We start from the raw sequence: 27,568 nt of genomic DNA on the forward strand, positions 1-27,568 counted from the left end.
TGAGCAGAAACAAAGCTTAATTTGTGTAGTTAAAAACTTTTTTGTAGCTACCGTAGTTTTTGAGATATGCGCCTTAAAAATGAGGCGCCCTTTGGCGCCGCCAAGCAAAAGAAGAGTGCACGATTTTTAAAGGCGCATGCCTCCAAAACTATGGAAGCTACAAAAAAGTGGTCAACTACAAAAATGAAGCTGTTTTTTTGCTTAGTATATTCTGAAAATTTCAGAGAATTCAGAAAATTTTAACCTAGTTTTGTAGGGCCCTAAAAAGTTTTCGAAAAATAATTGGTTACTGTAGCTTGAAGGAAATTTTTTAAAAGAATGGTCTCGACACAAAAGGGACCGGATACATCAGCTACTGTAGGTACTAGCAAACGATTTTCAATGAAAAGGCAATAATATGAAATATTATTACAAAAGTCGAATGTGTGTTTGCATGCGAAAATATATTGAATGCCCGTTTCTCTTTTTTGTCCCTTTTTCCTTTCCCTATATACCGCCCCCTTTTTTCCATACATAATATTTTTATATTCGGCAAAAATCGTCCCTCCCTGACTGACGTGGCACAGCAAGCACACACACCGTACCACTCGGTTTCTGTGTCTCTCTCCCTGCTGATGCTCTCCCTCTCCTCTAGCATCGCTCCTCTCGCTCTTCCCGATTCACTTCATGATACGAATGTTTTATAATACGTGGTATATATGTAGCAAAGAGCGAAACGGGAGAAGTAGGAGGAGGAGAAGAATAGCGAGAACAGAATGGGGAAAGTAGGTGGTTGCTCTTGGACACCTTACTTACTACTCATGCACTTTATTGACGAAGAAACACTTTGTAAGGAAGAGAAAAAGAGGATAAACGAGAATTTTAAAAGATTATTAGAAAAATGTAGAAAAAAAGCAACAAAGAGATAGGGAAACATAATAGTTAGGATAATAACAGGTTTAACAATGATGGAAATGAAGGTGGAATTACTATAGAATGCCGAAAGAGTAACCGGGGGTATTTCCAAAACTGAAAGCCACCAGTCAAGAGCTGAGAAAAGAATAGGGGGCTACTACAAAAATGAAGCTTACGATATAAAGGAAAAAAAAAACGAAGTGAATAAATGGGAAAAAAGATATATTAATCGCGAGAACGCATTCCGAATGCTTTGCGGAATTTCTCATCGTAATTCTTCGACAGATCTTCAAGAATCAAGACAAGTGGATCTTGTGGGCGAGCCATGTTGTGGACTCCGACAGCGAGACGTTCGAGTATAGACTGAAAAATGTAATGCAATAATTGAAAGGGGAAGAGACAGGTGGAAACTCACCACAAAGTCGTGGAGCAAGAACCAGGCAACGTTGACATGCAAACCGTTGACTTCGGGAAGGAGTTGACGAGATCCGTGAACGTAGAAATCGTAGGCGTAGGCGTTGCGTTGAATCTTACGTCCACGATGATCCTTCTTGTTGGTATCAATCACTGGGAGGAATGATTCATCGTGCGAATACTGATCGAAGAGTGGGGTAACGAGGAAATCCTCAGTCAGGGAGACACTCTCGCTGTCAAGTTTTCCGCTCACTGTGAATGTTGGGTCCTGAAAAAAACAGAGTTTAATGAGCCTATTCAAAAAACGGAGAAAATTCAGGTTCAAGAAAAAGTGATTTCCGGATTAGGTAAAAAATAGTTTTTCTATACTTTTCCATATATCGAAATTCAAAAATCATACCAAAAGGTTTCCATCCTTGGAAGAAGCAGCCATGAATCGCTTGTAGAGACCACCAACAGTCTTGTTGTACTCCTCAACATACGGAACCAAAATCGATGGCAAGCCACGGAGGTTAACATGAACATTCTCCAGATTGTCATTTCTCTCATGGAATGGAGACATGCGGACGTTGGTGAAGAGGTTAGCAAGCACTTCAAGCATCATGAGTTGAGCTTCATCCGCGCTTTCGCACTTCTTCAGCAACTGATGGAAGCACTTCTTCTGCATAAGGTAAATGAAAAGAAGAGTTCCGGATGATCCGTTCTGGGAGTGAATAGCAAGCTCGGCAAAGTTCTTTCCTTCTCCAAACGGAGAGAGCAGCTGGAGATGACGAAGCAGCTGGAAGGAGAACGCGGAGAACATGCGAAGTTGCTTCTGCAGAACTCCATCTTTGGCTTCACGACGAGTATGCACACTGAAGGAGTGCTCGAGGAGTGACTTAGCCGCGAAAGCACGTTGCTTCATAGTAGACACCTTCTGTCCTTCCTCATTCATGATATCTTGTTGATGGACATAAGCAAACAGGCGGAGAAGGAATATGACGGTGAATGGTGGATTTCCTTGAAGGTTTGAAAGGGAAGCAGTCAAAAGACGACGGATCTTACTGAAATTTAACCCTTAAGAAAAGAACAGTACGTATGAATAAATTACCTAGTTGGCACACTCATGAAGATGACATTTCCGGAATGATCGAAACCACGACGTCCAGCACGACCAGACATTTGACGGTAGAGAAGCGGTGTGAGCTGAATAGTATCCACACCGAACATGACTGTCTTACAAGGCATGTTTACTCCGAGAGAAAGTGTTGAGGTAGAGAACAGAATGGCGAGATTTCCAGAACGGAACAACACTTCGACTGCTCCTCTTTCGACATTATTCATTCCAGCATGATGGAAACCGATTCCACGTTCGAAGAGCTTGAAGAGTATTTGAGTGCTCTCACGATGCTTCCCACTTTTCTCCATTCTTTCTATCATCTTGGCGTATATATCTGGATCTCCTCCGTTTCTTCCACGAAGCTTGAATCTTTCCAGAGCTCTCGCCAATCTAGCCTTCTTCATAGCAAGCACATCCATCTCATCGTCTTCCTTTTCTGGACCAGCATCCTCATCCTTGTCTCCCTTTTTTTTCTTATCGGCATCATCTCTCTTTCTCTTGGCAAGTTTCACTAGCTTATTCTCATCCTTGATCATGTACTTGTTCTTGAACTCATCCGTCTCCATGTACTCCAACTCTCGTCGCTGGAGCTCATCGGCTAAGGTCTGGGCGAGTTTCTCGCAGACGTAACGATCGTCGTTGAAGCAAATCGCTGGAAGTTCTCCTTTCTCCTTCAAATTGTCGACAAGTGTCACGATGTAGTCATTAGCTACTTTCTTCTTGTTGAACGGACGAGCTCTGTAGGTGAGCTGAGTGTTGACTGGCTCCTTGAGAATCTTCAGAATAGAGTTGATCTTCTGTTCATCAGTGCTCAGCCACTCCATGAAGCGTTCCTTGAGCGCATTTTCCAGTCTTCTAAGCTCTGATCTTGAAATCCAAACTGCTTTCGTTCCATGTTGGCCGAAGAACTTGCATGGCTCGAACTCTTTCTTGGAAGCAGCATCAACCTCCGCCATCATGTTGTAGAGGTGAAGAATTTGTCTGGCTGTCAACTGCTGATCTTCTGGAATGGAGAACATTCGAAGCTTCTCTGGCATGTACACTCCGTATGGCATCAATGGGATCACGGCATTTTCTCCTGCTTTCTTGTGCGCAATACCGTCATCTTCTCCGTGTGGATCGTTAATGTTGAGAATCGACAACTCCAACTCGGAATATCTTTCTCCATAGTTGATAAGCTCGACCTTTCGCTTTCCAGATGTCTTCGCCTGTTCACTTGAATCGAGCCATTCGTGCAATTTATTGGCATTTCCGATAGTAGCTGACAACGCGAGGAATGGACATTGGATGAGGAGCAGAAGTTGTTCCCAGATGTGCGATTCTTCGGAAGCTCTGAGAAACAAAAGAATGTGATTCAACTTGAACGGAAAAATTACTTACCCAATAGAATGAACTTCGTCAAACACGACGTATTTGATATGAGACACAAACTTTTGTACGGCTGGAGTTCTTGAAAGCATGAGTTCCTGGAGGCACTCTGGAACAGTGACGAGCACTTGGCATTGCATGGCGTTCTGCGAGTACTCTTGAGTAAGTGTACCGAAGAGTGATAATCCCCGCCTCATTGACTTATTACGGAAACGAGCGTAGACGGATCCACACACCTGAAATAATTGATAAACATGAATTGAGGCTTGGATACTGTTTAGACAAACCTGATTGATGAGCGCTTTCGATGGTGCCACATAAACGACGACATCGTTGTCACTAGCACGGAGGATCTTCTCGATACAGTAGTATGAAACGAATGTCTTACCAGCAGAGGTTGGAGCAATGATCAGAGCCGAGTTGCCACGATCAACAGAGTCAAGCATTTTTCTTTGCCATCCATCCGGAGCGAATCCACTCACACGATCGTCTTTTTTCGGATCAGATTGAATATCGATGAGCTCTCCTCCGTATTGGAGCTGGTAGTAAACCATGTTGATTCCAAGATTGAGCTTCTTTTGTTTGGCTTCGGAAGATGGTTTGGATCCGGCTGGTGCATCGAAACCGAGTGACACCCACAAATCAACCACTTGCTCTTTTTGTTTCGGCTCCAAGTGCTCCCAATGCTTCACGAAGCAATCCTTCAGATGACCGACAAAATCAACCGCGACGTTTCTTCTTATTTCTTGCTTGTCAGAGCCTTGGTGCTGATCGAACATCGTTCTTCCTTCGCGAACAACAATTTCATAAACGCAAAGAGCTCTTGATTCTGGAAGGTCGAGAGAAGAGTAGAGGTTGTTCAAGAAGAGAACCGCCTCCTTTCCTTGCTGACATCCGTACTTGATCTTCACCTTTTCACTGTCTGCCACTTTCTGATCTTTTGCCTTTTTGTTCGCTTCCAAGATCAAATCTTTCTTCGATTTTCCTGCTTCTTTCACTGCTCCTTTCTTACCACCGGCTCCTGGTTTCTGTTGTTTCTGACCACTCCAGCCTCCTTTTCCTGTCTTCTTATCATCGACAACTTCTTCCTCGGCGATTGCAAATCCTTTTGGAACTCGAGAGAAATCGACCAAAAGGTTGGAACCACGACCTTCGAGGGAATTGGCGAAGAGTTCGTACCATCTCATCAGGAATTGCTTTGAACGATTGGCTTTCTTCAACTGCCAAGCATCCTCGATTTTCTCTTCCTTCTGTGCGTAGGTCTCTTCAATTGGCTTGAATCTCCATTGTGAAGTTTCTTTCAAATAATCAGCGTAATCTTGCACTGATCCTTCTTCTACTGCATTCTGAGAAGTCATTTTCTCAATTTCAGGGACAAATCTCTTAATCATTGGAGAAGTAACACTGTAGAGAACTGGCAAGTCAAGAAGTGGATCCGTAATTTCTGGCACTGGGTCAAAGAGCTTCTCATTAGTATCAGTTGCAAGTGGAACAGAGAGTCCGGCCTTTTGATGGTACTTGGCGAAATCTTCTTGAAGGCGATATGGAAGGACTGTTTGGTTCGCAGAGAGCTCATCGAAGATTGAATAAACCATACGACCATCCCACAAATCAGTGAGATCGATTTTTGAGTTCTGAAAAAACGAGAACTATATGTTTTCAAGTCATTGACACTCACCGCATGATCCGCCTTATCAAGAAGAACAACAGCGGCATTAAGGATCAATCGTCTATCTCTGATAACGTTCAATCCTCGTTTAGCATCCTCACGAGCTGGATAATACACTCTATGAGCTCCTCTTCTACTACAAATCAATGAAGAAAGAATAACGGCGGCTGCTAGAGTGTCAAAAGTGTCCGATCCTTTTCCTGTAGCTTTAGCATCGGTGATAATCTTCACCCACAGATCAGCTGGGGTTTCGAATTGATTGAACTTGATCGCCTTGCTGAGATGGTTACGGAGAAGTGTCCCATTGTTGTCCCAATGAGCAGCAAGGAAAGCCGGCCAATCTGGAGCAATGACAAGGCATGGCTGGATGTAGTAAGCTTCCACAGAAACGAAGTTCACTTTGATTGAATGCAGAAGAACAACTGACATCGATCGAGTGAGCACATCGAATGCTGAAAGTATCTTTTTTATATAACGTCATCGGTTGATATTATTCACTTACCAATAGTCTCGAACTGTCTGGTCAAGTCAATCTCAGGTGTTGCACACACATTTGGTGTCACGTTGTCAGTTGAGATCATGAGGAAAGACGGCGTCAGATCATTCAGAAGTTTATCCCATTCTGGATCAGTTGGGTTCGTGAAGAAAAGGAGATCTCTTGCATATGGACCATTGCCGAGATGAGCCAAAGCAGCCGATCTGGCGAAAGAAAGGGTGGTATCCTTAGCGAATTGAGCTGTGAAATCGGAGAATACAATGAGTTTGAAGCGTCCTCCGATATCAACGAATTGTTGAAGGAATCTGTCGATTTGCTTGTTGAGGACCAATGACTGTCCGGCTACATCCCAGTTATGGTAGCTGTGAGCAGCACACTCTACGACAAGAGAATCGATCGAAATGAGAAAAATTTCCACATCAGCGAATTCGCTGATAATATTCTTATAACTGCATGGGAATTGAGCAAGATTTCTTTTGAGCATTTGGAGTTGATCTAATGAAAAGTTCAACACTTCGTTGTCTTCTCCAATACCTTCCATATCATCAGATATAACTGAGCTGGCGTCCGAGTCGTCGTCCGAAGCGTTCTTCTCCGATCCGGCGACACTGTTCTCGAGAATTTGCACTTTCTCCAAACTTTTCGCTATCGAAGGCTGCCGGGCGCGAGGTAGAATCACCGGCTTCTCCTCGACAACCACGTTCTCGTTTTCGCTGTCTGAAAATGAAAATCGGTTTATGGTAGCATTACTCATTGCAAATTTTAGGTAAACCGTCTTGCTCATCCTAATCCTAAAATGTTCTAGAAAAAAACTAACCGCTGTCATCCCAATTAGCGTTAGCTGACATCGTTCTCGAAATACTTTCGAATTGATGAACCCTTTCCAAAGAACTTTTTTTTCCTGAAAAATGCAATTTAATAAGTTAACTAAAATTTTTGAGATCCGACATGAAACGGGCAACGAACCGGTTCTCAAAGCTTGAGGTTATGAAATAATCAAATTGCGAAACCAAGTATTGAAAAAAGAACTTCATTATTTATACATTAAAACCTCTATTAAAAACATCGGAAATTTCTGGTAATCCCCATAAATAATATCACACACGGAAATAAATTAAAAGGATGTTGGCTGCTGGCTCACTCGTTTATCATCTCCCAAAACAAAAAAAAACCAACAAAAAAAATGAGTAGCTGACTACAATTTTTGTAAAATCATCTACTCCATCAGATTAATATAACCTCGTAGTAGGAAAAACGCCAGATAATAAATAGGAAATCGTTCGTTTAGATCGGAAGCTCCATTCCCTTGCGGGTTTGGACAACGCGGGTGACGTAGAGATAGAAGAAATCGGCATAGAGAACAGTTTGGACGATTCCGGCGACAACAACGATTGGATCGAAGTATTCCTCGGTGTAGTAACGGTAGATCCAGTTCAAGATGTAGAGACCACGGTATGAGCCAAGAGCGAACAAGTAGTGAGCAGTGATGACCTGCAAGAATGACAAATAGAAACAGAAGAGAGAGGAAGGTTCAAGTGCTAGTCTAACGTCTTCTGCGTCTCTTCAGACAACAGCGCAACATTAAAATGATGACCACCAATTCGAAATTCGATGGAGGGCAAATATTTCGTATGTATGCATCTCATTCCGGGTCGCAATTATCTTATATTGCTCACAACGGGAGAATATTATTCACACATCCCTTACCTCAGCGGAACCAGTAGATTGAAGAAGGAAGAGCTGTGGAAGGATAGCAACAGCTTCCAAGTAGATGGAGAAAGTCCAGAGGAGTTCGAATGGAGCATAGTCGTGATTGATGAGGAAAGCCAGAATCGCAGATGGGATGATAAGAAGCTCAACGCGGAAAGTGTCCGATTCGCGCATATAGGTTGAACGGAACTTGAAGAAGATGAAGTACACGGTAGCGTAGGTGGCAACAAGGAATGTGATCTGAAAACAAATATGTTTATTTGAATTAGTCGATCAAACAACAGAATACCTTCATGAACGTATTGTAAAGCGAAATGTAGGTGGTGAAAAGATCCAAGTAGCGAGCAGTGAACACGATAGCGAACAGAATCTGCGAACGAGCCGAGATTCCGGAGCACGATCTGCTCTTCCAGATTTTGAGCAGGAGAATGATGATCGCAAGCAAGTGCGCCATATCAGCCGCTATACGGAAGACGTTCATGGTGACCCTGCACAATTAAGGATTTTTTTGAGAAAAATAAGTGGAAACGAGTAGAAACGAGAAATCGGTAATAATGCATCGATAACCAACAAAACACCTCTGTTATCGAGGTCAAGTTGTTTGCGAAACGATAACAAATGGGCAGTCATAGCCTGATGGGAAGAGAACTAAAAGAGAATGGTTATAAAATGAAGGAAGATTCTCCGGGAAACCGAAAAGTATAGAAGAAAATGTATGATGTGAAAGGCAGTAACGATGAGAGACATGGGAAGACGGAGAGTGTGCTGGAGCTATAGCTGTCTGGCAGAAGTGCCACGTGGGAGTTCAGATATGCTAATTTCTTATATGTGGCTTGCTAAAAGTGAGTGTTTGGTAAACCGGCCAAAAATGATAGGCATCCTCGTTGAAGACATACCGTTATGACAGAAAATATTCAAAAATTGGAAATCAAATTTTGAGCCTGAGATGAGGGTCCTGCGTTTTTAGTAAGCGTAATCGCCTTTAATTTATGACTAATGTAAGGTTTCAAGAAACTAGATAAAATATACAATATTTTGACCCGGGATTTCAAAGATTTTCTGAATATTAGGCCGGAAACGAAGGTGAAATGGGGAACGAAAGGTCCTGAAGCCAACGAGTCCACGCTGTATTGTCTGCAAATTTGCGTCGCCGTGTTTGCGGCCGTTGGCAAAAAAGCGGCTCGAGTCCTGCGTATCGATCCAGCATTGAGTCGCCTTGTTTCCGTATTTGTTTTCGCCGGACAGCTTTATTTGAGACATCAAAACGTTTAAAAATAAAATACGACAGCTAATCTTTCAGACAATGATCTCGGAAAACGGATATATGGACCTGATGCGGAACTGCATCAAATGGAACAGTCGGCAAATGGAGGATCGCAAAAAACGGTAAGTTGGAGGAGAAGGGATTAAAAGTTACTTTTGGACAAAGAATATTGAAGCAAAGTTGTAGCCCCTGAAAGTTGCAGATTGCGGTTCCCCTACTATGAGCATCAAACTGCCACAGCTCAAAGAGAAGCTCGTTTCGCCACTCGTACAGCAGATCATGCGTATTCTTCGAATGATCCAAACTGTGTCATGCAATTTTCTACCGAGCGATGGAAGAAGAGCAAATCGCATCAACCATCGGATGCAATTGAGATGAACATGTTCTTAAGAGAAAACCCTTCGATTCAAGTTGCCATCGATCATCTTACTCCGCAAGCTCCAACCAGTACCATGGGTAAGAACTATTCACTGAACATGCTCTGTTAGTTCGTTTAGTTCGATTTGCAGAAAGTGTTTCGGATAATTCAAATGATTCAACAAGCGCCAGACCTTCTCGTCAAACCCAAATCAAGGAGGAGTATCGTGAGGACTATGTCCTAGACGATGAGCTCTCTCCTGATGAGTTCGGATCTGATGAAGACGAATGGTCGACGCGTGGAAAACGCCGCAAGGGGCATATGAATACCAACCAAAAGGGACATTCTTCATCTCGCAAGAAGGTAAGTGTAAGGCTCGCTTGCATATTTCAGCATTCCTCTTTAGGTACCAACAACTCGTTCATCAGCCTCCCGATCGACCCCGTCCCGCACAGTTAAAGAAGTGAAATTTGAGGAGCCGGAAGAGAAGATGCATCAGTGTGACAGTGAGTGGTTGTACGGATTCGGAAGGATTCCTCTCGCCTATACCCAACCGTCGGAGAATAGATCTCTCCTTGTCCTTTTCTAGCACCTTTTTTCTCATTCGAAAGAATTTTTTGTCCACAGCATGTCAGTTACCGGGAACACCACCATCGTGTCTTTTTTGATTTTGACAATATTGAGCTTCCTCACTTCGCAGAAGAAGAGACATCAAGGTTTTGCATGAGCTTTATTGTTATGCATGCAAAAAAAAGTTACTAGTCATTTTGAAATATCGCATTTCTTCTGATATAAGCACATCCAAAGCTTCAACTTTGAGTTATAATTATTATTTTGATTTCTCTAAAAGATATCAAAAGTTTGTCAGCTGATAAAATATTAATGGTATCATGATTAATAATTTATCAGTTGACAGATTTTTGATATCGCTTACAGAAATCGAGATAACTTCTCAAAGTTGATTTTTTGTGTGGGCTTCTATGAGAGGAAATACGGTATACATATAGATGGTAGATGTATCGTGGTTTCAATTTTCTAACATCGATTCAATAGTGCTCGTGATAGGTAGAATGTTTGAAACTGCACTTCTAAGTTAAGTTATCTTCTAGAACTCTTTTATAATGTCTTCTGATTCTCATCCTTTCCTCTCCCCTCCTAGCGTCTCATCCCTCTGTTAAAATTGAAATTTGAGCGAGAGGGATCCTTTAAAAATCCGTTGACAACCCAGCACTGGTGTCTCTGTCTCGCGCGAAAAGGGTCGATCGAGAGGAAGTTAATTTTTAAAAGCTAGAGAAAAATATAAGCACAAATAAGAAATTAGCATGTTTGAGTGTTCTGGCAGCTTAAATACTGTGACTTTTCAAGATCTCAATCCAATTATCCTTTTCAGAATGCGACGCGAAATACAAGAGCCTCGCGGGTCTAAGCTACCATCAAGCCTACTTGCACGATAGAAAAACTAGTAACTCGTTGGACTCTCGTAAGTCACTTGATGGTATTTCCATCTTCTATTATTTGGAATAACTTTCAGTACTGTCTCCTAGTGTCGATATATCTACTAACTGTGATTTCTGCAATGGTACAAGCTACATGAATAAAAACTCTCGGTTGCCCGAAGACCTCGTTAGTTGTCATGATTGTGGACGGTCTGGTCATCCGTCGTGTATGAGCTTCAATCAAAACGTAACCATGATTATTAAAAGAAGCGGGTGGCAGTGTCTCGAGTGCAAGAGTTGCACCATTTGTGGAACCAGTGAAAACGATGTGAGTTTTGATTCTTTTTTGTTTTCATTAAAATTCGTTTTAAATTGGTTTTTCAGGATAAATTACTCTTCTGTGATGACTGCGACCGTGGATACCATCTCTATTGTCTTAATCCGCCTCTCGAAAAGGCTCCTGATGATGAGTACTCATGCCGTTTGTGTCAAATCGAGTTTGGCGATAAAGCGAGTGCTCCAGCGAAGAAATAATTATAACTTTCTCCTATTTTCTTATATATTTATTTTCCCATTCCTGTTGCATAATCTCTCACTTTTCAATTTCGGATTCTCGCCTCAATAATTTATTTTTTCACTGTTCCAATTGGTCAACAACTCAACACTCTCTTCGTTTTACCAAAAAAAATGTAACCAGTTTTAAAATATCGAATATTCTAACCATTATTCTTTTATGTACCCGAATCTAAACCAATTCCTGGACCATATATAAACTGTTTTATGAGATTAATGATTTTTTGGAAACATTTTTTCAGGAAACCACTACAGCTTCAAGGATGAATCCCGTTTCATCCCCTAGACATCCTTTATCTTATCGGATGACCTACAATTACCACTTACCACTATTTCTTCTTCTTTATCTCTATTTCTCGCTACTTATTACTTATTCATCATCCAGTCTTCTTAAAGACATCCGCTTTTTTAACTCCAAAAAAACCCAAAAAAAGTTATGAAAGAATCGATTCCTCATGGAGAAAATAACACTTTTTGTTTGTTCTTCTTTTCTTCTCCATCTTCTGAAATCTTCTTTTTTGGTATAGTTGATTCAATTTGTCTGCCCGCTCCTTCCGAAGATATTTCCGGAGAAGAAGTTTCTTCTTCTTCTTCTTTGCTCTGACACTTCCGATTTGTGCAAATGTACTTTTAAAAGAGACCCGACTTCTGAATACAACTGTAGTCGTTCGAAAAAGAAGATTCCCGTTTTTTTGCCCTTTTTTAGATGAGTCACTGAGAAGATAAACACCTCCACCACCACTCTCCTCGAATCATTTTTTGCAGGCTCGAGGGCTTTTTTCGAAACCTTTTTCTCACATTTTCAAGTGCATTGACTCTTCTTTTTTTAAATCTATTGTTTATTAAAAAATATAATAACCTATTAAAAACAATTAAAAAGAAACACTTTCAAAACAATAAAACTCTTTTTTTCACTAATTTTTGGCGGGTCTCGCCGCGAATTGCCTTCCAAAGTGTATTTCGGATTACGGTACATCGACATTTCGGCGCTAAATTCAAATCAGCTTTTTTATGGACCAGAGAAAATGAACGGAACGATTAGGTTTTGTCGGGAAAACTAACAACAGATTCCTCTTTTCTCGTTGAAAGTGAAAAAACTCATAAAATATTACAAAATTCTCTGGGGAACGGGGCGTCATGATTCTAGTCTCTCCAAAAATGAACAAAACCGGACAACAGACGGAACGAATTTGAATGGACAAAAAGGGGGAAGAAGAAGAGAGAATATCTATTTTTATGGGTGTTTTCACTCTCTCAAATATGTTATGATGGTCGTGGGTTTTATGATGGTCAGTTTCCGAAATTTAGGGAATAATTTAGAATTTTTCTTTTCAAGATTTCACAAAATTCGAAAGAAACTAAAAGAGATTTTTGAGAATTTTTGGAAATTCAAAAAAAAATTGTATGAAACGTTGGAATATCAGCTCCCTCCTGATAATTTGATATTTTATAAAATCAAAAGTTTCCCAATTTTCGTAAAATTGACTATAACTTGGCTGAAAACCACCCAATCTAGATGAAACTTTGATTTTTGAGTTTTGTGCATCCATAGCTTCAAAATGAGTATAATCAAGCCTGAATTTTGGGTTAGAGACTTGTGTTTCACTTCTCTGATTTTAGCCTCGTTAACAAATAGGGTTGTAACTTGGCTCGTTCTTGGCAGTTTTCAGAAGCTCAAAAATATTTGAGTTAGGCTAGTCAAGGGCTTCAAAATGAGTATAAACATGGCCAAATTTGAAAAGTTTAACTTTTCGAAAAAATTTAAAAATCCTAAATATTCAGAGAAATAACATTAACTTTGCTGAACCTTGTTCAATTTTAATGAAATTTTGATTTTCATACTTAGCTAGTCTTCAGCTTTAAAATGAGTATAATCATGACCAACTTTCCTCAGATTTCATTTTTCGGACAACCCTGTGCGCATTAAAACTCAAATTTCAAACTTAAAGGAATATAGTCATGAGTATACTCGCTTTGAAGCACTGGACGCACAAAACTCAAAATTCTTGAATTTTCGAAAAATGACCAAAACGAGACAAGTTACCGCCTTATTCGTTAACAAGGCTAGAATCAGAGAAGCCAAAAACACTGCGCCTCTAACCCGAAATTCAAATTTTTATGAACCTGAGCATGGGTATACTCATTTTGAAGCTTTTGACTCGTAAAATTCAAAAAATCAAAGTTTCATCTAGATTGGTTGGTTTTCAGCCTAGTTATAGTCAATTTTCTGGTATCTTGGAAATTTTGTGTTTTTTCTATTTTTTTTTTCGAAAAAAACTCATACATTCGAGTTACAAATTTCTGGAAGTTCGTATACACTGAAAATCCGAAACTTCATATTATTTTTTGGACTCTTCCATAAATCGAACTAGTTTGTTACTCCAACCTAACCATCAATCATTTTTTGTCGCCCTTTTTCAGTTCCAATTATATAAATGTATATATACAAATGTTTATTCTGCCACCAACAGTAGAAAACATAAACTTCTTCTTCTACTCCTCCCTCTCTGCGTCTCTTCCTCTTCCACACTCTCTCTCTCTCCCTTCAAATGATTCATCAGTACGGTTTTGTTTTTTTACCACCTCCCGTAGAACCACCTCTTTCATCAAGATAACCCCTTCCTTCCTCATCCGTCTCTATCCTTTCTGCTGACCATTTGAATGGCATGAGAGCAGAGAGAAATAGTATAAGCTAGAGAGAGACGCAGAGACAACTGGGGTCATCAGGTACTGTATGACGTCGACATCATTATAATGTGCACTCTCTTTTCTCTCTTCCCTCTCTCTTTTTTCTGATGCATTACCCTCTTTTTTTCTTCTTTGAGTTCTTTTTTGGTGTGTCCTAGAAGCTTCTCCCACGGTATTCATTCTCTTTTTCTTCGTTTTTAACCCATTTTCCTTGGTTCCCCGTGCCACTCATCCGTGTCGGTATAATTACAATATGAAGCAGTGTGTTCCTTGGATTCTCCAAGGACAAGACATCGTTCTGTTTTTTGGAATTGAAATCCATTTGAATTTTATTCGTTTTTCAGAAACAAAGCAATAAGACGGAGAGGTAGAAGATGACAACAGCAGTAGATCGGCTGGGTGAGTTTTTAGTTTTGAAATTTAACCAAAAAATCATGAAGATGACCTTCATAAAAAAAATGGAGAAAAAATTATTTAAAACCGGCAAAACGTTAAAATACTTCCCAAGTCACCTACTATAAATGCTCTAACAGAAGCCCATCATATACGTTTACTTTAAACTCAATTATCTCGGTTCCTTTCTAAGATACAAAGAAAGTTGTTAAATGATGAATTGTTCATCATAATATCAGCAACATTTTATCAGTTGATATTTTTTCGATATTTTTTATAGGAACCGAGATAATTAAGCTCAAACATAACAGATCCAAAAATTTCTATTAACGATGAAATTTCGAAGTTTTTTTGTAGTCTAGGAAGTCAATTTAGCTGGGATTCCAAATGTTTTAGGAATCATTCTAGAAATGTTTTCTCCTAGAACCTAAATGAGACCTTTGACCTCTCCATCCATTCCTTTCTCAGAAAATACAAGAATCCTTGAGCACCTTTTCTCTCTCTCTCTCTCTCTGGCCCCACCCAGTGGAATGTAACCTGATATTTGATATCTTTTTCTCATTCCAAAGTGTGTGTCCTCCTTCACTTCTAACCATCTGTGCTATGCAGCCACTTACATAATATTTCTTTGGATAGACTCTAAAAGGCATTTTTTGAAATTAGGAAATTTCCAATAACTACTAAACTACCGTAAGATCTGTAATAGAAGATGTTGACCCTCCACAGAAGAGCTCCCTAATTTTCAAATTTCAGCCAGTTTCTCTCGGTTCCTGTGAAGGATAACAAAAAGTGGTAAACTAATGAAATGCTTATCATAATGTCAGAAGAGCTTTGTCAGTTAGCACATTTTTGATAGCTTGCTTAGGAATTGAGATAATTGAGCTCAAACTTGACCGCGTGAGGGTATTTCTATTCCAGATTTTAGCGTATATTCAGTTCTTATTATTTTCAGATATTACCAAAAACTATGAAAAAGTACTAGTTAAATAGTTGGTGTAATGACTAGAAATGCATTTCGATTCTCTGTCTTTCTTTGAGGAAGATACTTTGACTTTGATTACTGAAAATCAGTGAATCATACAATATAAAACTTATAATTATAGTTACAACAATTATAATCCCTTCTATGATTTTTTTTTGTTTTTGTTAAAAATGATACTAATAGTGAGCTACTGTCTGAAATACCGTATTTCCGCAATTAGAACGCCATCCGGATACTTGCACTTTGAGCACTTTGAAATTCATTATTTGAATCTCTGTAAAAAATAAAAAAATTTCTGTAAATCTGTTATGTCCTTGCGATGTATGAGACGAGGGATAAACTACTAGTTTATATTAAAATGTTCCTGATGTTATGATCAACAGATATTTCTTACAGAAATTGAGATGCCGTAATAGCTGTAATAGAAGGGTTCCCACACTGTCAAGTTTGAGCTAGTTTATCTCGGTTGCTAATAAAGATATCAAAAATCTGTCAACTGACAAAATACTTCTGATAATTTGACAAACAATTTATTAGTTGACAACTTTTTAATATCTTTGACAGGAGTAAAGATAAATTCGCTCAGAGTTAGGGGACCGTTCCATTACAGGTTTTATGCCCTCTTACAAAAAGACCATTACGTCAAAGAGCAAAAACGAAATCCCGTTCTATCAGAGGAAGTACAGTGATCTGCATTCAAAGCTTTCCTTCTTTTGCTCTTTCCAAAGAACTACAATATGTATCCTCATGCCTATCTCTCTTTTAATTTCATCCACATTTCTCAAAATCTCTGATCACTTCCGCCCACCTTCTTCTTTTTCTTCTTTTCTATCACTTCTTCTTCTTCTCATGATTCCACATTTTTCTGTCTGTTTAGCAACACGAACAGCTGTGATTTCATCCCTCTTCTATTCTTCCAATCACTTTTTTCTATTGATCCCTCTCGTTTTCTTGATGCAACTTTTTTTTCGTCTTCTTCTCGACTACTTGAAACCCCCTCGCTCGTTTTATTTGGATTACCGTTTTTCTAAATCTCTCTATCTTTCTTTTCTACCCCTAAATCTATATTTATATCCACCGTCGGCAAAGAAACTTGTCATCAAAAGAGGAGGAGTAGTAAGCACATGCAACATTCCTCGCAAACCCTTGACGCGTTTTTTGTACATTTTTCAAGAAGCTTTTAGTTTTTTATCAGTTAGGAGATATAGAAAATCGGAGCTAAACTATGTGATATTTGTTGAGTTTCCAGGTTTCCAGAGAAACTTTTTTTTCTTCGTTTGACCATATAAACTATTTCAGCTAGTCTGGTACGATTTTTGTTCCTCTTTTTGAACGCAGTCATCTAAACTGTCTGCAAAAACTCAATACATTTTCATGGCTGATAATATTTTGCCAACAAAAGTTACCGTATTTCCTCTCATAGAAGACCGATCGAGCCGTTATCTTTAAGCTCGATTATCTCAATTTCTGTGAAAGATGTCAAAAATTTGTCTACTGATAAAATTTTAGTGATATTATGAGAAACCAGTATTTTATGAGTTGACAGATTTTTGATATCTATTACAGGAATCGAGATAATTGAGCTCAAAGTTGATGGTTTGGATAGGCATTCTGTTTTTTTCTCTCAATTTTTTAAACTGTCCAATACTGTCCATTCCGCACATATCTCCTATTCAACAAATTTTGATTCATGTTCTCTTTTTTCTTCCTCCTAAATCTCAGAATTCAATTCCCCCTTCTTGCTTCCAAGGGGTGTGTCCTGTTCTTCTTCTCCGATTCCTTTTCTTCTTTTTCTTTTCCGAAATTCAAAAACAAAACTGGCGCTCTTTTTTGCCACTATGTGTCGTTTATGTGTCGTTTCTTTTCTCTCCGTCTCTTCATCTTATAAACTATTTCCTCTATCTTTTTTTTCAAAAACCTAAACTCTCAAGATTAGGGGCCAGATTTCGAGAAAAGAAGAAGAAGAAGAGTGGTTCCTTGTTTTTATTCTGTTGTTTTTGTTGTGGAATGTTTTGGAAAAGACAGTTTTTGAAGTGGGATAAAAATTTTGAGTTCATAAATTGAAAAATTAGCAATTCTGAATTAAGTTACCATTAATTATCGAGATAATAAAACTATGTTTTCTTTTCAGTTTGAAATCAGAAATCAGCTTACATTCTTTCATGTTTTTTTGCAAAAAAAAACTAATTAAGACATCTAATCACAAACTGATTAGATTAAGCACCCAATTAGTCTAATTAATTTTCTTATAGTCTTTTAGTTCCGCGTAAAATGATTCTTGATGCTCAAGATTCATAAGTTTTTAGAGTTTAATAAATTGTCTAGTTGAATTTTCGGAATTTCTGAAGTTAAAATTTTTTGATTTTTTGATTTTTTCGAATTTTCGAAAATTTTGACTTTTTGGGTTTTGGAAATTTTCAAAATTTCTCGGAACTTCTGATCTTGCTAGTACTTCTGGATTTCTAGATTTATAGATACCTCTGGATTATTGGATTTCGGAATTTCAGAATTTTTGAATCTCGGATGTTTTAAGTTCTTAAAAAATCGGAAATCTGAATTCTCTGATTCTTTAGATTTGAAGTTCTGAAAATTTTACTTTTTCGAATCCTCCAAAAACTTTCCAAAAAGGAGCTTTAGCATCACGACGATGATCTTTATCTACTTGAGATCTTTTGAAGTTCAAAGTCTCCGTTTTTTTCCTAAAAATAAAAAAAGAGCATTCTTCATTTTTTCATGTCTCCAGATGCCTCAGACTCCTCTATTTTTTGTCATCTCCATAAATCTTTTTCTCTTCTTTTTTTTTCCTTTTTTTTCCTCTTTTTCTTCTCTTTTAGTACCCCTTTCTTCACACATATTTTTGGCACTTCTTCAAGACTACAAGGACCCTTCTGTTTTCATATTTTTATATTTTTCCTTATTTTTTCCAGTAAAATGCCAAGCGACGATCGTTTCGCCGATGCGGTTAAACCGGCTCTAGGTAAACGGAAAAGAAATTTTAAAATCTGAATAGATGAATAGAGAAAGTCATGGAAGCGTGGAGTAGTTTTGAAATTCTTTAGAATTCTATGAAACGGAAATAGTTTGAGGGATTTTATGGGTTTAGTGGGTTCCGAACGAGATTATAATTGGGTTCTTATACTTAAGTAAATGCCCAATAAAATCCCGTAATTTTTCAAGAAAAGGAAAATGTGAGTATGTCGTATAGAAGCCCGTCTAAACAGCCAAATTTGAGCTCAATTACCTCGGTTCGTTCAGAAGATATCGAAAATTTGTCAACTGAGAAAATATATATGACAAAATGATAAGCATTTTATCAGTTGACAAATTTGTGATATCTTTCATGGTAACCGAGATAGTCGAGCTCAAAGTTGACGTTTTGGGTGGTCTTCTATGTTGACGATGGGAAAACTTCTGAAAAGCGAAAAATTTAGAGATTCAGAAACTAGAAGACGGCAAATTTGTGAATCGAATCGAATCTAATTTTTGTTTTGAAAAAAGGAACTTTATATTTTTGTCGATACTTTGAGAAATCTTTGAAAATGTCCATTAAAATTGGTCTGCTTTTTGAGACTTTCCAAATTCGGCCAATGCCAAAAACCTTCAATTTTTTCCCTGATAGAACTGATAGAAAAAAAAATTAAAACCAAATTTCTTTGTTTTTTACAATTCAAACCACCTAAATTTTTTTCAGAAGCCCTTCTTTCGGACCTCCAGCACACGACTGAAGTCCTCCGCAGAGCTCATATCAGCGACCGTCGTTCCCAGGTCGTGATGATTTTGGAGGAGATTCTTATGATCTTCAAAGAACTATGGAGTCTCAAAGGTAACGTTTTGAATTCTATTTAATCCTTGTTCTAACCTAAATGTTTATCTAACCGCGTGATTTGGTTTTTCAGTAACGGAAATGTGTCAAATTACAAAAGAAGAGCATCCGAAGGAAGAGAATATTCAAAGAGTCCTGAAAGAATTTATGGTTTGTTTTGTCTAGTTTCATGTCCATTGAATTTTTTCTGTAGAGAATGGACCAGAACCTAACCAACCAGTCTATTCTCGTCGTTCATCTCGTCCAAGTGTTCAGAGTCTTTTGTCTCAAGTCGAGGAACCCATTCAAGCGAGCAGGTAACTCTTGTTTTTTTTGTTGTTTGAAATTTTAGAAACTAACCACATCTGAAAACTTGGGACTCTGACTTGCTGGGAATTTGGAAAAAAATTGCGATTTAAATGGGAATTTTAAAATCTTTTAAAAAAGAGAATTTGGTCAAGCTACCGTTAAACCTTTAATAGGAGGGTCAGCTTCAAGCCAGTTTATCTCGTTTGTTATGAAAGATACGAAAAAGTTGTCAACTGATAAAATGTTTCTGACATTATAACAAACACTTCATCAGTTGACTACTTTCTGATATCTTTTACAGGAACCGAGATAAATTGAATCACGGTGCAGGTAAAGTGTAGCCTTCTATTAGAATGTTTACAATATTTATAATTATGAGTTTCTGCAATTTAAAAATGGCTCTGGAAAATTTCTGAAATCTAATTACTATAATACAAAATTCAACATTTGAGAATTCAAAAACACATTTCGAAAACATGAAAACTCAGGATTCCCGAATTATATCATTTTTAGGCAATTTTAGGCTTTTAGAGGTGAAAATTACACCTTTCGGGGCCATTTTCAAAGGTTTTCAAGTTAAAAATCGACTCTTTTTTTCGGACCGTTTCAGGCCGTTCTTACTATTAGACAATATTTAGGCTATTTAAGACCGAATTCGGAATTTTGAAAACCGATTTTCGGATTAATGAATGCTCCAGATTAATGCTCCAGATTAAATAATTTAAGAAACCAGAAATCCTGGAATCCTGATATACAAAGATCTTGAAATCCTAAAATCAAGAACTTCAAGAATCCCGGATTCAGGATCCAGGATCCTAATATCTAGGGATCCAAGAACTCTGTAATTTTGAAATATAGGAATCCTGAAATTCAGAAATGCAGAAATCTGGGGATCCAGGAATCCAGGAATCCAGTGAATCCCAGTGTTTATAAGATTTCCAACATGTCTCAAATGGTCAAGCCTATAATTCAAATCCCCCAGTACATTTTTGCTCCCCGCTTCCTCTCTTGCCTTGAGGACATTTCTGCGGTTCCAGGGTCATAGGTACATTTACTTGTCCTCCGTTGCTCCCGTGTGCCATCCATCCCTCTGCGTCTCTTAATCTCTCACTCAAACACAAATTCTGAGCAGCAAAAACGACTAATAACACACATACACACGGGGCCTAAAACACGCATATTACTGCTACAACATTCCCGTGGAGCAAGAAGAGACTCCTGCTCCCGTGTGTCGCAAATCATTTCGGAAGAGAGAGAGAGAGAGAGAGAGAGAGAGAGAGAGAGAGAGAGAGAGAGAGAAGATCTCTCTTCCTATTGTTTGTCAAAAAAAGAGAGATTCAGAGTAATAGAGAAAGGGCGGGAGTACCTACTTCCCCGAAAAAACCCAAAAAATCTCTTCTTATCACTTTTCCCACCGTCCCCCTATCGGCTCGAGATGATGCGCGAACTCCAACAAAGGCTTGACCATTACAATGGTCCAAATTATGCCCAACAGACCCATAATCAACAACAACATCAGCATTCTGTTTATAGTTCCCGCAAGTCACTCGGACCACCAAGCCAGGCACACTCCTATTCTGATGTCGTGAGTTTTTTTTTTGTATCATAAAATTCGAAATACAAATCCTGAAAGACGCTTGTTCGTGTCGAGACCTAGCTTCCTTAAAATCAAAAAATTTCAAAAAACTATATGAACACTCAGAGAACTGAGAAATTTCTATTGTAAAATCCTGGCTGGAAAAAGGTAAAGCTTCAAAAAATCTGAAATTAATTTATGAAATTCAGAGGTTTCAAAACTCGAGAAATCGGAAAGATAGAAATAAGACTCTTCGCGTTTTTTCATTTCCGAATTGTTGAAATTTTAGAATCTTTGAATAATTTTAGAATTTCAGAATTTTTCAAATTTTTTTCAAATTCTGAAATTCTGATATTCTGAGATTCTGAGCTTCTGAGATTCTGAGATTCTGAGATTCTGAAATTCTGAGATTCTGAGATTCTGAGATTCTGAGATTCTGAGATTCTGAGATTCTCAGATTCTGAGATTCTGAGATTCTGAGATTCTGAGATTCTGAGATTCTGAGATTCTGAGATTCTGAGATTCTGAGATTCTGAGATTCTGAGATTCTGAGATTCTGAGATTCTGAGATTCTGAGATTCTGAGATTCTGAGATTCTGAGATTCTGAGATTCTGAGATTCTGAGATTCTGAGATTCTGAGATTCTGAAATTCTGAAATTCTGAGATTCTGAGATTCTGAGATTCTGAGATTCTGAGATTCTGAGATTCTGAGATTCTGAGATTCTGAGATTCTGAGATTCTGAGATTCTGAGATTCTGAGATTCTGAGATTCTGCGATTCTGAGTTTCTGAGATTCTGCGATTCTGAGATTCGTCAGATTCATAGTTCCCGAACCTTGTTACCTTATGATTCATATATTTTGACTCGAATTTCTGGTTCTGGAATTTTCAAATCTTAAACTTTCGACTAGATTTTCGAATCGCTGATTTTTAGAACTCTCACATTTTCGGAAATTCAAGAGTCTCCAAATCCACTTGTCCATTTCTATCATTCTCAATTGTCCAAAAACCCCTAAAAATGCTCCATGAAACTGGCTCCGCCCCCTTTCACAACTTCCCGAAAATTCCAAAACAACGACATCCGTTTGATTTGCATAGTATTGCTCATCTTTCTGTCCATGTTTCCCATCTCTGGATTCCATTAATCCGAAATGCACAAGAAGAAGTGCCTTCTGGTTTCCCCCATAAAATTCAGATGACCATGAAACTCTTCTTCCTCTTCTTTTCCAATTTTTCTTCCTTCTTTTTACTATTTGCTTTCAATTTTTTTTGTCATTTACAACATAGTAAGGAAGCGCCGCACACCTCTATGAGATGATGCCAGTAGCAGAAGAAAAAGGGAATTTTGTTTGTAAAATCTTCTTTTATTTTACCTTTCTCCTCTCTGTTTCGCGCCCCGGTGAAGCTACGTGAAACCGGAAATAGTGTGTGAGATGAAGAGACGCAGAGAGAAAATAAACAAAACGACTCTTTAGTTAACGAAAAGAGCCCCCAACGCAAAAACGCGGGGGTGTAAATGAAGGTAGAGGAAGAAAAGAGACAGTTTGGAGGGAAAAAAGAATGGTTTTTGAGTTTTGAGGAAATAGGATTTGGTCATGTGGGACAAAAACTACTGGAGGATGATGAAAAGTATCAATTTTTAGGAAAAAACTGGAAAAGTTTGTTTTGATGAGATATAGAGAGGATTTCGAAGCTTCACAATGGTATTTAAATAGAGAATCTCGGAATTTTAGATTTTCAGGCTTTGGTTTTTGCGCAGAAACTTGAAATTCGAGGATTCGACAGGTGAATATCCTCCTTTTTTGCACTGTTTTGTACCAACTCCTCAAACGGCCGTTTTCAACCGCCCGGATAGCTTGAAAAATCAAGTGGATTTTCCGAAAAATGGAAAGTATCCCAAATTTTTCAGTCCCTAAAAATTTATTTTCGTATTTTTTAATTCTGAATAACTTTGAGGTGTTCAGAAATTGTCGATTCTGAGACCTTAAGATCAAAACGTTCTCAATTTCAATAATATTGCAGAATTAAAACTTCTAATTTAAAAAAAACACCGAAGTTCGGAATTCTTATCTTCCGAATTGTCAAATTTCTAATTTTTTGAACAAAAATTTTTTTGAAAATTATTCATTGAAAAATAGAAGCCCACCCTCTAATTGAAGCCCATCTCTAATAGAAGCCCACCCTGAGGAAGAGGTTGAAAAATAGAAGCTCATCCGAACCGTTGACTTTGAACTCAATTATCTCGATTCCTGTGTAAAATATCAAACATTTGTCAACTGATAAAATGCTTCTAATATTATGATAAACAATTTATTAGTTGCCGACTTTTTGATATATTTGACAGGAACCGAGATAATTGAGCTCAAAGTGAAAAATTATGAGCCTATGTATTACAGATACTACGGTACTTTATGATGTTTCAGTTTTTAAAAGATTTCTGATCGCCCAGCCAATTTTTTCACAAATTTACTCTACTTTTTAGCAAGCGTTCTAACTTTGCCTTTGCAAATATTCCCCATTCCTTCAGAATACACAATTCAGCCGAACCCAATCTCCAACATTTTATTGTTGTGTTGACAAATAAAACCTGGGTCACTTCGGGGAACGGGTCTCACAACGAACAAACGTCATAAAACTTCATGTTTGAAAAAGGAAATCATAAAATCATAAAAATTTTGCAGAGATCGAACGGACGGTCTCCATCGAGAGACCCCCTGCATTCGGACTCGATGATCGGAACAATGAATGGGGAATTGAGCTCGAAGCACGGAGTCAATACGATTCCAAAAGGAGATTGTGCGGCGTGTGGAAAGCCAATTATTGGACAGGTAGGGTTAATTTTGAGAAAAAATACTTTCAAACCTGTAATAAAGGGGCCCCACGATGTAAAGTTTGAGCTCAATTATTTCGATCCCTGTCAAAGATATGAAAAAGCAATCAACTGATAAATTATTTATCATAATGTCAGCAATATTTTATCAGTTGATAGATTTTGGGTATCTCTTACAGAAATTGAGATAATTGAGCTCAAATTGGAAGTATAGACAGTTGCTTCCTAACTGATTGCCATACGCAGACAACAGAGACGCAACCACATGCGATTGACATAATTTAATAGAAGGACCTTTTATTTTGACCGATTTTATCTCAGTTCCTGTAATAGATATAAAAAAGTTGTCAACTGATAAAATATTGCTGATATAATGATGAACAATTTTTAGTTTACCACTTTTTGATATCTTTCATAGCAACCGAGATAATTGAGCTCGAAGTGCGCGTTTAGTGTTGACTTCTATTAGACGAAATGTTGCATCGTTATTCCGATTTTTGTACCCTCCTAAAAGAAATTGTACCATTTCGACTATTTTTTTTTCTATTTTCATCTTTCAGGTCGTGATCGCTTTGGGAAAAATGTGGCACCCGGAGCACTACACATGCTGTGAATGCGGAACGGAACTCGGTCAACGTCCGTTCTTCGAGAGAAACGGACGTGCGTTCTGCGAGGAAGACTACCATAACCAATTCAGTCCAAAGTGTCAAGGATGTCATCGTGCTATTACTGATGTAAGATTTGTTGTTTGAAACTTTTGAATTTTGACACTTATGTAACGGGCCCTGGCTTGCGTTCGCGGGTGTTGACATAGTTTCTTTCAGAATGTAAACTTTTGAACCAGCTAAATTGGATATGAAAGAACTTGAAGAGTGCTACAAAATTAAATTATTCGCAAAACTGTATCTTATCTATTATAATCCATAAAATGACTGCCACGGCTTTTCCGGGACTTGCCTGATTTTTTTGTTTGTAACTTTGTTCATTGACAAGATACAGTTTTTAATTACTATCATTTTGTAGTACTCGTCGATTCTAACATATCCAATTCACTTGATCCACAAATATTGATTCTAAAAGAAACTATGGTAGATCCGCGAAGGCCCATTTTACAAGTATGGTTCCAGCGACTCCGGATCGTTATCTGAACCTAAAACTGAATCTAAACTGATCAATCATTTATTTTCAGAGATGTGTGAATGTGATGAACAAGAATTTCCATATTGAATGCTTCACCTGTGCCGAGTGCAACCAACCATTTGGAGAAGACGGATTCCATGAGAAGGTTGGTTTATTTTGTAGAGATCAGAATAAAATGTTAAATGAGGAGATGTTAGAAATTTACGATTTTTGATTCAAATCAAACACTGCAGTCCTTGAAAAGGTTTATAACCGTCAAACCTGTAATGAAATTCCCCTTTCAACTTTGAGTCAATTTACCTCGGTTCCTGTAAGAGATACAAAAAAGTTGTCAACTGATAAAATATTTATGGTTTTATGATAAACATTTTGTTAGTTGACTAATTTGTGATATCTCTTACAGTAACCGAGATAATTGAGCTCGAATTGCGCGTGGGAAATAGTTTCTATTTGAGCATTTGTCGTAATCCTCTGAAAATCAAAGCTTATAGCTTTAAAAGAGCTATTGAAAAAAATAATCTCAGAACGGCCAAACCTACTGCAAACGTGATTTCTTCCGTCTATTCGCACCAAAATGCAACGGATGCTCCCAACCAATCACCTCAAACTTCATCACGGCTCTCGGAACTCATTGGCATCCAGACTGCTTCGTTTGCCAGGTACCCCTTTTGAATTCAGAAATTCAGAAAATGAAAAAAGTCAAAAATCGAAAAATTAAAGAAACCATCGAAAAACGAATGTGCGGTATGTTTATGTCCGGTGTCTATCTATATTCGTCTTTCGTTTTTTCCTTACCCTATTTGTTCTTTTTTCTTGTAATGATGACAGAATGATCCATTTTTGACAGTGTGCAGAGTGGCTTAAAACATTGTATTTTAAAATTTGTGGCTTCTAGAAATCGAAATAGCTGGGTTTTTTTACATAGTGCAGAAGTTATAAACTCTAGCATTTTGAAGGTTTTGAGATTTTGAAGTTTCTAACTTTTCGAAATTTAGTCCCCAAATTGGAAATTATAATATTCGAGACCGGGTCGTATCTCCTTTTGCGCACTCTTTTCTACCAACTCTTCCGGCGGCCGTTCTCTGCCGCCCGGTTAGCATAGTGGCTAGCGAGCTAGACTGCAAATCTCAGCACCCGAGTTCGATTCCCAACAAATCGAAATCTTTTTTGCTTTTTTTTACCAAGCCAAGTAACATCAAAGTTTTCGAAAAATCTTCAACAGAAAGGGAATTTTCCGGAAAACGGAAAAATTTATCCAACTTTACATTAAACTATCCTATAGAATATTTTATTTTTTGGGACTGTAGATAATTTTAGTATTCTTAACTATAATTCAGTTGAGCATGAATTTATTCCCTTTTTAGCTTCAATTTTTCTCTCTTTAGCTTCAGTTTTGAAGTGCCTTGCCACGTGTCCTTTCTCCCCTAAATCTATGTCGATTGCTCATTTCAGCACTGCGGAGTCGGTTTCAACGGTGGAAACTTCTTCGAGCACAACGGAACTCCATTGTGTGAGCGACACTACCATGAGACACGTGGATCCATCTGTTCACAGTGTCGTGGAGCCATCAACGGGCGGTGTGTGGCGGCGATGGGACGGAAGTTCCATCCGGAGCACTTTAGATGCTCATACTGTAATCATCAGCTAACGAAAGGAACATTCAAGGAAGTCGACCGTCGTCCATTCTGTCATAAGTGTTACAATAATACGTATGCATTGACTCCTGCCTAATTCTATTGACTTCTTTCTTCTTTTTTTGCTCTTTTTGCATTTTTTTTTCGTGTCTTCTGATGTCTTTTGGTTTGTGGTTGTTCTGCTCAGAGTTGCAAATTCTAGAACTACATTTTAGCTTTTCTTTTCGGTTACCGTATTCCCTAATAGTTAACTTTGAGCTTATTTATTTCTTTTCCTGTGAGAGATATCAAAATTTTGTCAACTAATGAAATCTTTATCATAATGTCGTCACCCATATTTCATCAGTTGACAAAATTTTGATCCCTTTCCCAGTAATTGAGATAATTGAACTAAAAGTGTACGTATAGGGAAGTTCTAGGTTCTAGGTTCTAGAATTTGTCTCTGAACCACTCCCACTTGTCCTTTGTAATATAAAAAACACCCAAAAAGTCCGCCATATCAATTCTCCCAATCACTTTTCATCGCATTTTCTTTTATCAAAAAACCAAAAATTCGCTCAATTTTTTTTCAATTTTTCACTCAACAGGGCAACTCTCACTTTGCACAACAATGCCCAATGGATGTCACTTATTTCGAAGAGGAAAATGTTTATTGATTTCTTTTTTTGTAATTTTTTTTTAAAATTTTGCATGCATCCCTCTCCCTCCCACTCTACTATTGAATTGTCTTTTTTTGATATGTAGTTTTTTATAATATAGATTTTGATTTTTTAAAGGTTTTGATGGAATGAATGTGAAATTTTGCAAAAAAGAATTGATGGTTTTTATGACAGATTAAATATATAATGAATGATCATAGAAGAAAACATGAGACATTGTAGAACCTCAAACCTGTAATAGATGAGCCCCTAACTTTGACCTGATTTATCTCGA

The 27,568-nt window shown here is 38.0% G+C and overlaps 6 protein-coding genes across 6 annotated transcripts; 4 read left to right on the forward strand and 2 right to left on the reverse strand.

Annotated features, from left to right (window-relative positions):
• Window positions 1-1,119: 1,119 nt before the first annotated feature.
• Window positions 1,120-6,788, reverse strand: CBG09045 (the record flags this gene model as incomplete). The annotated part of the gene is made up of 8 exons (XM_045243627.1): window positions 1,120-1,257; window positions 1,310-1,576; window positions 1,709-2,351; window positions 2,399-3,739; window positions 3,788-5,346; window positions 5,373-5,896; window positions 5,947-6,657; window positions 6,758-6,788. The coding sequence occupies 8 exons, from the start codon at window positions 6,786-6,788 to the stop codon at window positions 1,120-1,122; spliced, it is 5,214 nt and encodes a 1,737-aa protein (XP_045093905.1).
• A 436-nt stretch (window positions 6,789-7,224) lies between these two features.
• On the reverse strand, window positions 7,225-8,131 carry CBG09044 (the record flags this gene model as incomplete). The annotated part of the gene is made up of 3 exons (XM_002641137.1): window positions 7,225-7,431; window positions 7,648-7,890; window positions 7,940-8,131. The coding sequence occupies 3 exons, from the start codon at window positions 8,129-8,131 to the stop codon at window positions 7,225-7,227; spliced, it is 642 nt and encodes a 213-aa protein (XP_002641183.1).
• Window positions 8,132-8,953: 822 nt separating this feature from the next.
• Cbr-dpff-1 lies at window positions 8,954-11,242 on the forward strand (the record flags this gene model as incomplete). The annotated part of the gene is made up of 7 exons (XM_045243628.1): window positions 8,954-9,036; window positions 9,117-9,370; window positions 9,412-9,635; window positions 9,679-9,778; window positions 10,663-10,752; window positions 10,804-11,036; window positions 11,093-11,242. The coding sequence occupies 7 exons, from the start codon at window positions 8,954-8,956 to the stop codon at window positions 11,240-11,242; spliced, it is 1,134 nt and encodes a 377-aa protein (XP_045093906.1).
• A 7,033-nt stretch (window positions 11,243-18,275) lies between these two features.
• Window positions 18,276-20,082, forward strand: CBG09042 (the record flags this gene model as incomplete). The annotated part of the gene is made up of 5 exons (XM_045243629.1): window positions 18,276-18,321; window positions 19,036-19,167; window positions 19,241-19,317; window positions 19,361-19,463; window positions 20,066-20,082. 5 exons carry the CDS (start codon window positions 18,276-18,278, stop codon window positions 20,080-20,082), a joined length of 375 nt encoding a protein of 124 aa, XP_045093907.1.
• Window positions 20,083-20,398: 316 nt separating this feature from the next.
• Window positions 20,399-22,746, forward strand: CBG25841 (the record flags this gene model as incomplete). Its single annotated transcript, XM_045243630.1, has 2 exons — window positions 20,399-20,453; window positions 22,715-22,746. The coding sequence occupies 2 exons, from the start codon at window positions 20,399-20,401 to the stop codon at window positions 22,744-22,746; spliced, it is 87 nt and encodes a 28-aa protein (XP_045098856.1).
• A 1,026-nt stretch (window positions 22,747-23,772) lies between these two features.
• Window positions 23,773-26,732, forward strand: Cbr-pxl-1 (the record flags this gene model as incomplete). The annotated part of the gene is made up of 5 exons (XM_002641134.1): window positions 23,773-23,859; window positions 24,422-24,595; window positions 25,051-25,146; window positions 25,526-25,660; window positions 26,454-26,732. 5 exons carry the CDS (start codon window positions 23,773-23,775, stop codon window positions 26,730-26,732), a joined length of 771 nt encoding a protein of 256 aa, XP_002641180.1.
• Window positions 26,733-27,568: the final 836 nt, after the last annotated feature.

This window comes from Caenorhabditis briggsae, assembly GCF_000004555.2.
Source record: "Caenorhabditis briggsae complete genome, chrIII, whole genome shotgun sequence".
In the NCBI taxonomy this organism is placed as follows: Eukaryota; Metazoa; Nematoda; class Chromadorea; order Rhabditida; family Rhabditidae; genus Caenorhabditis; species Caenorhabditis briggsae.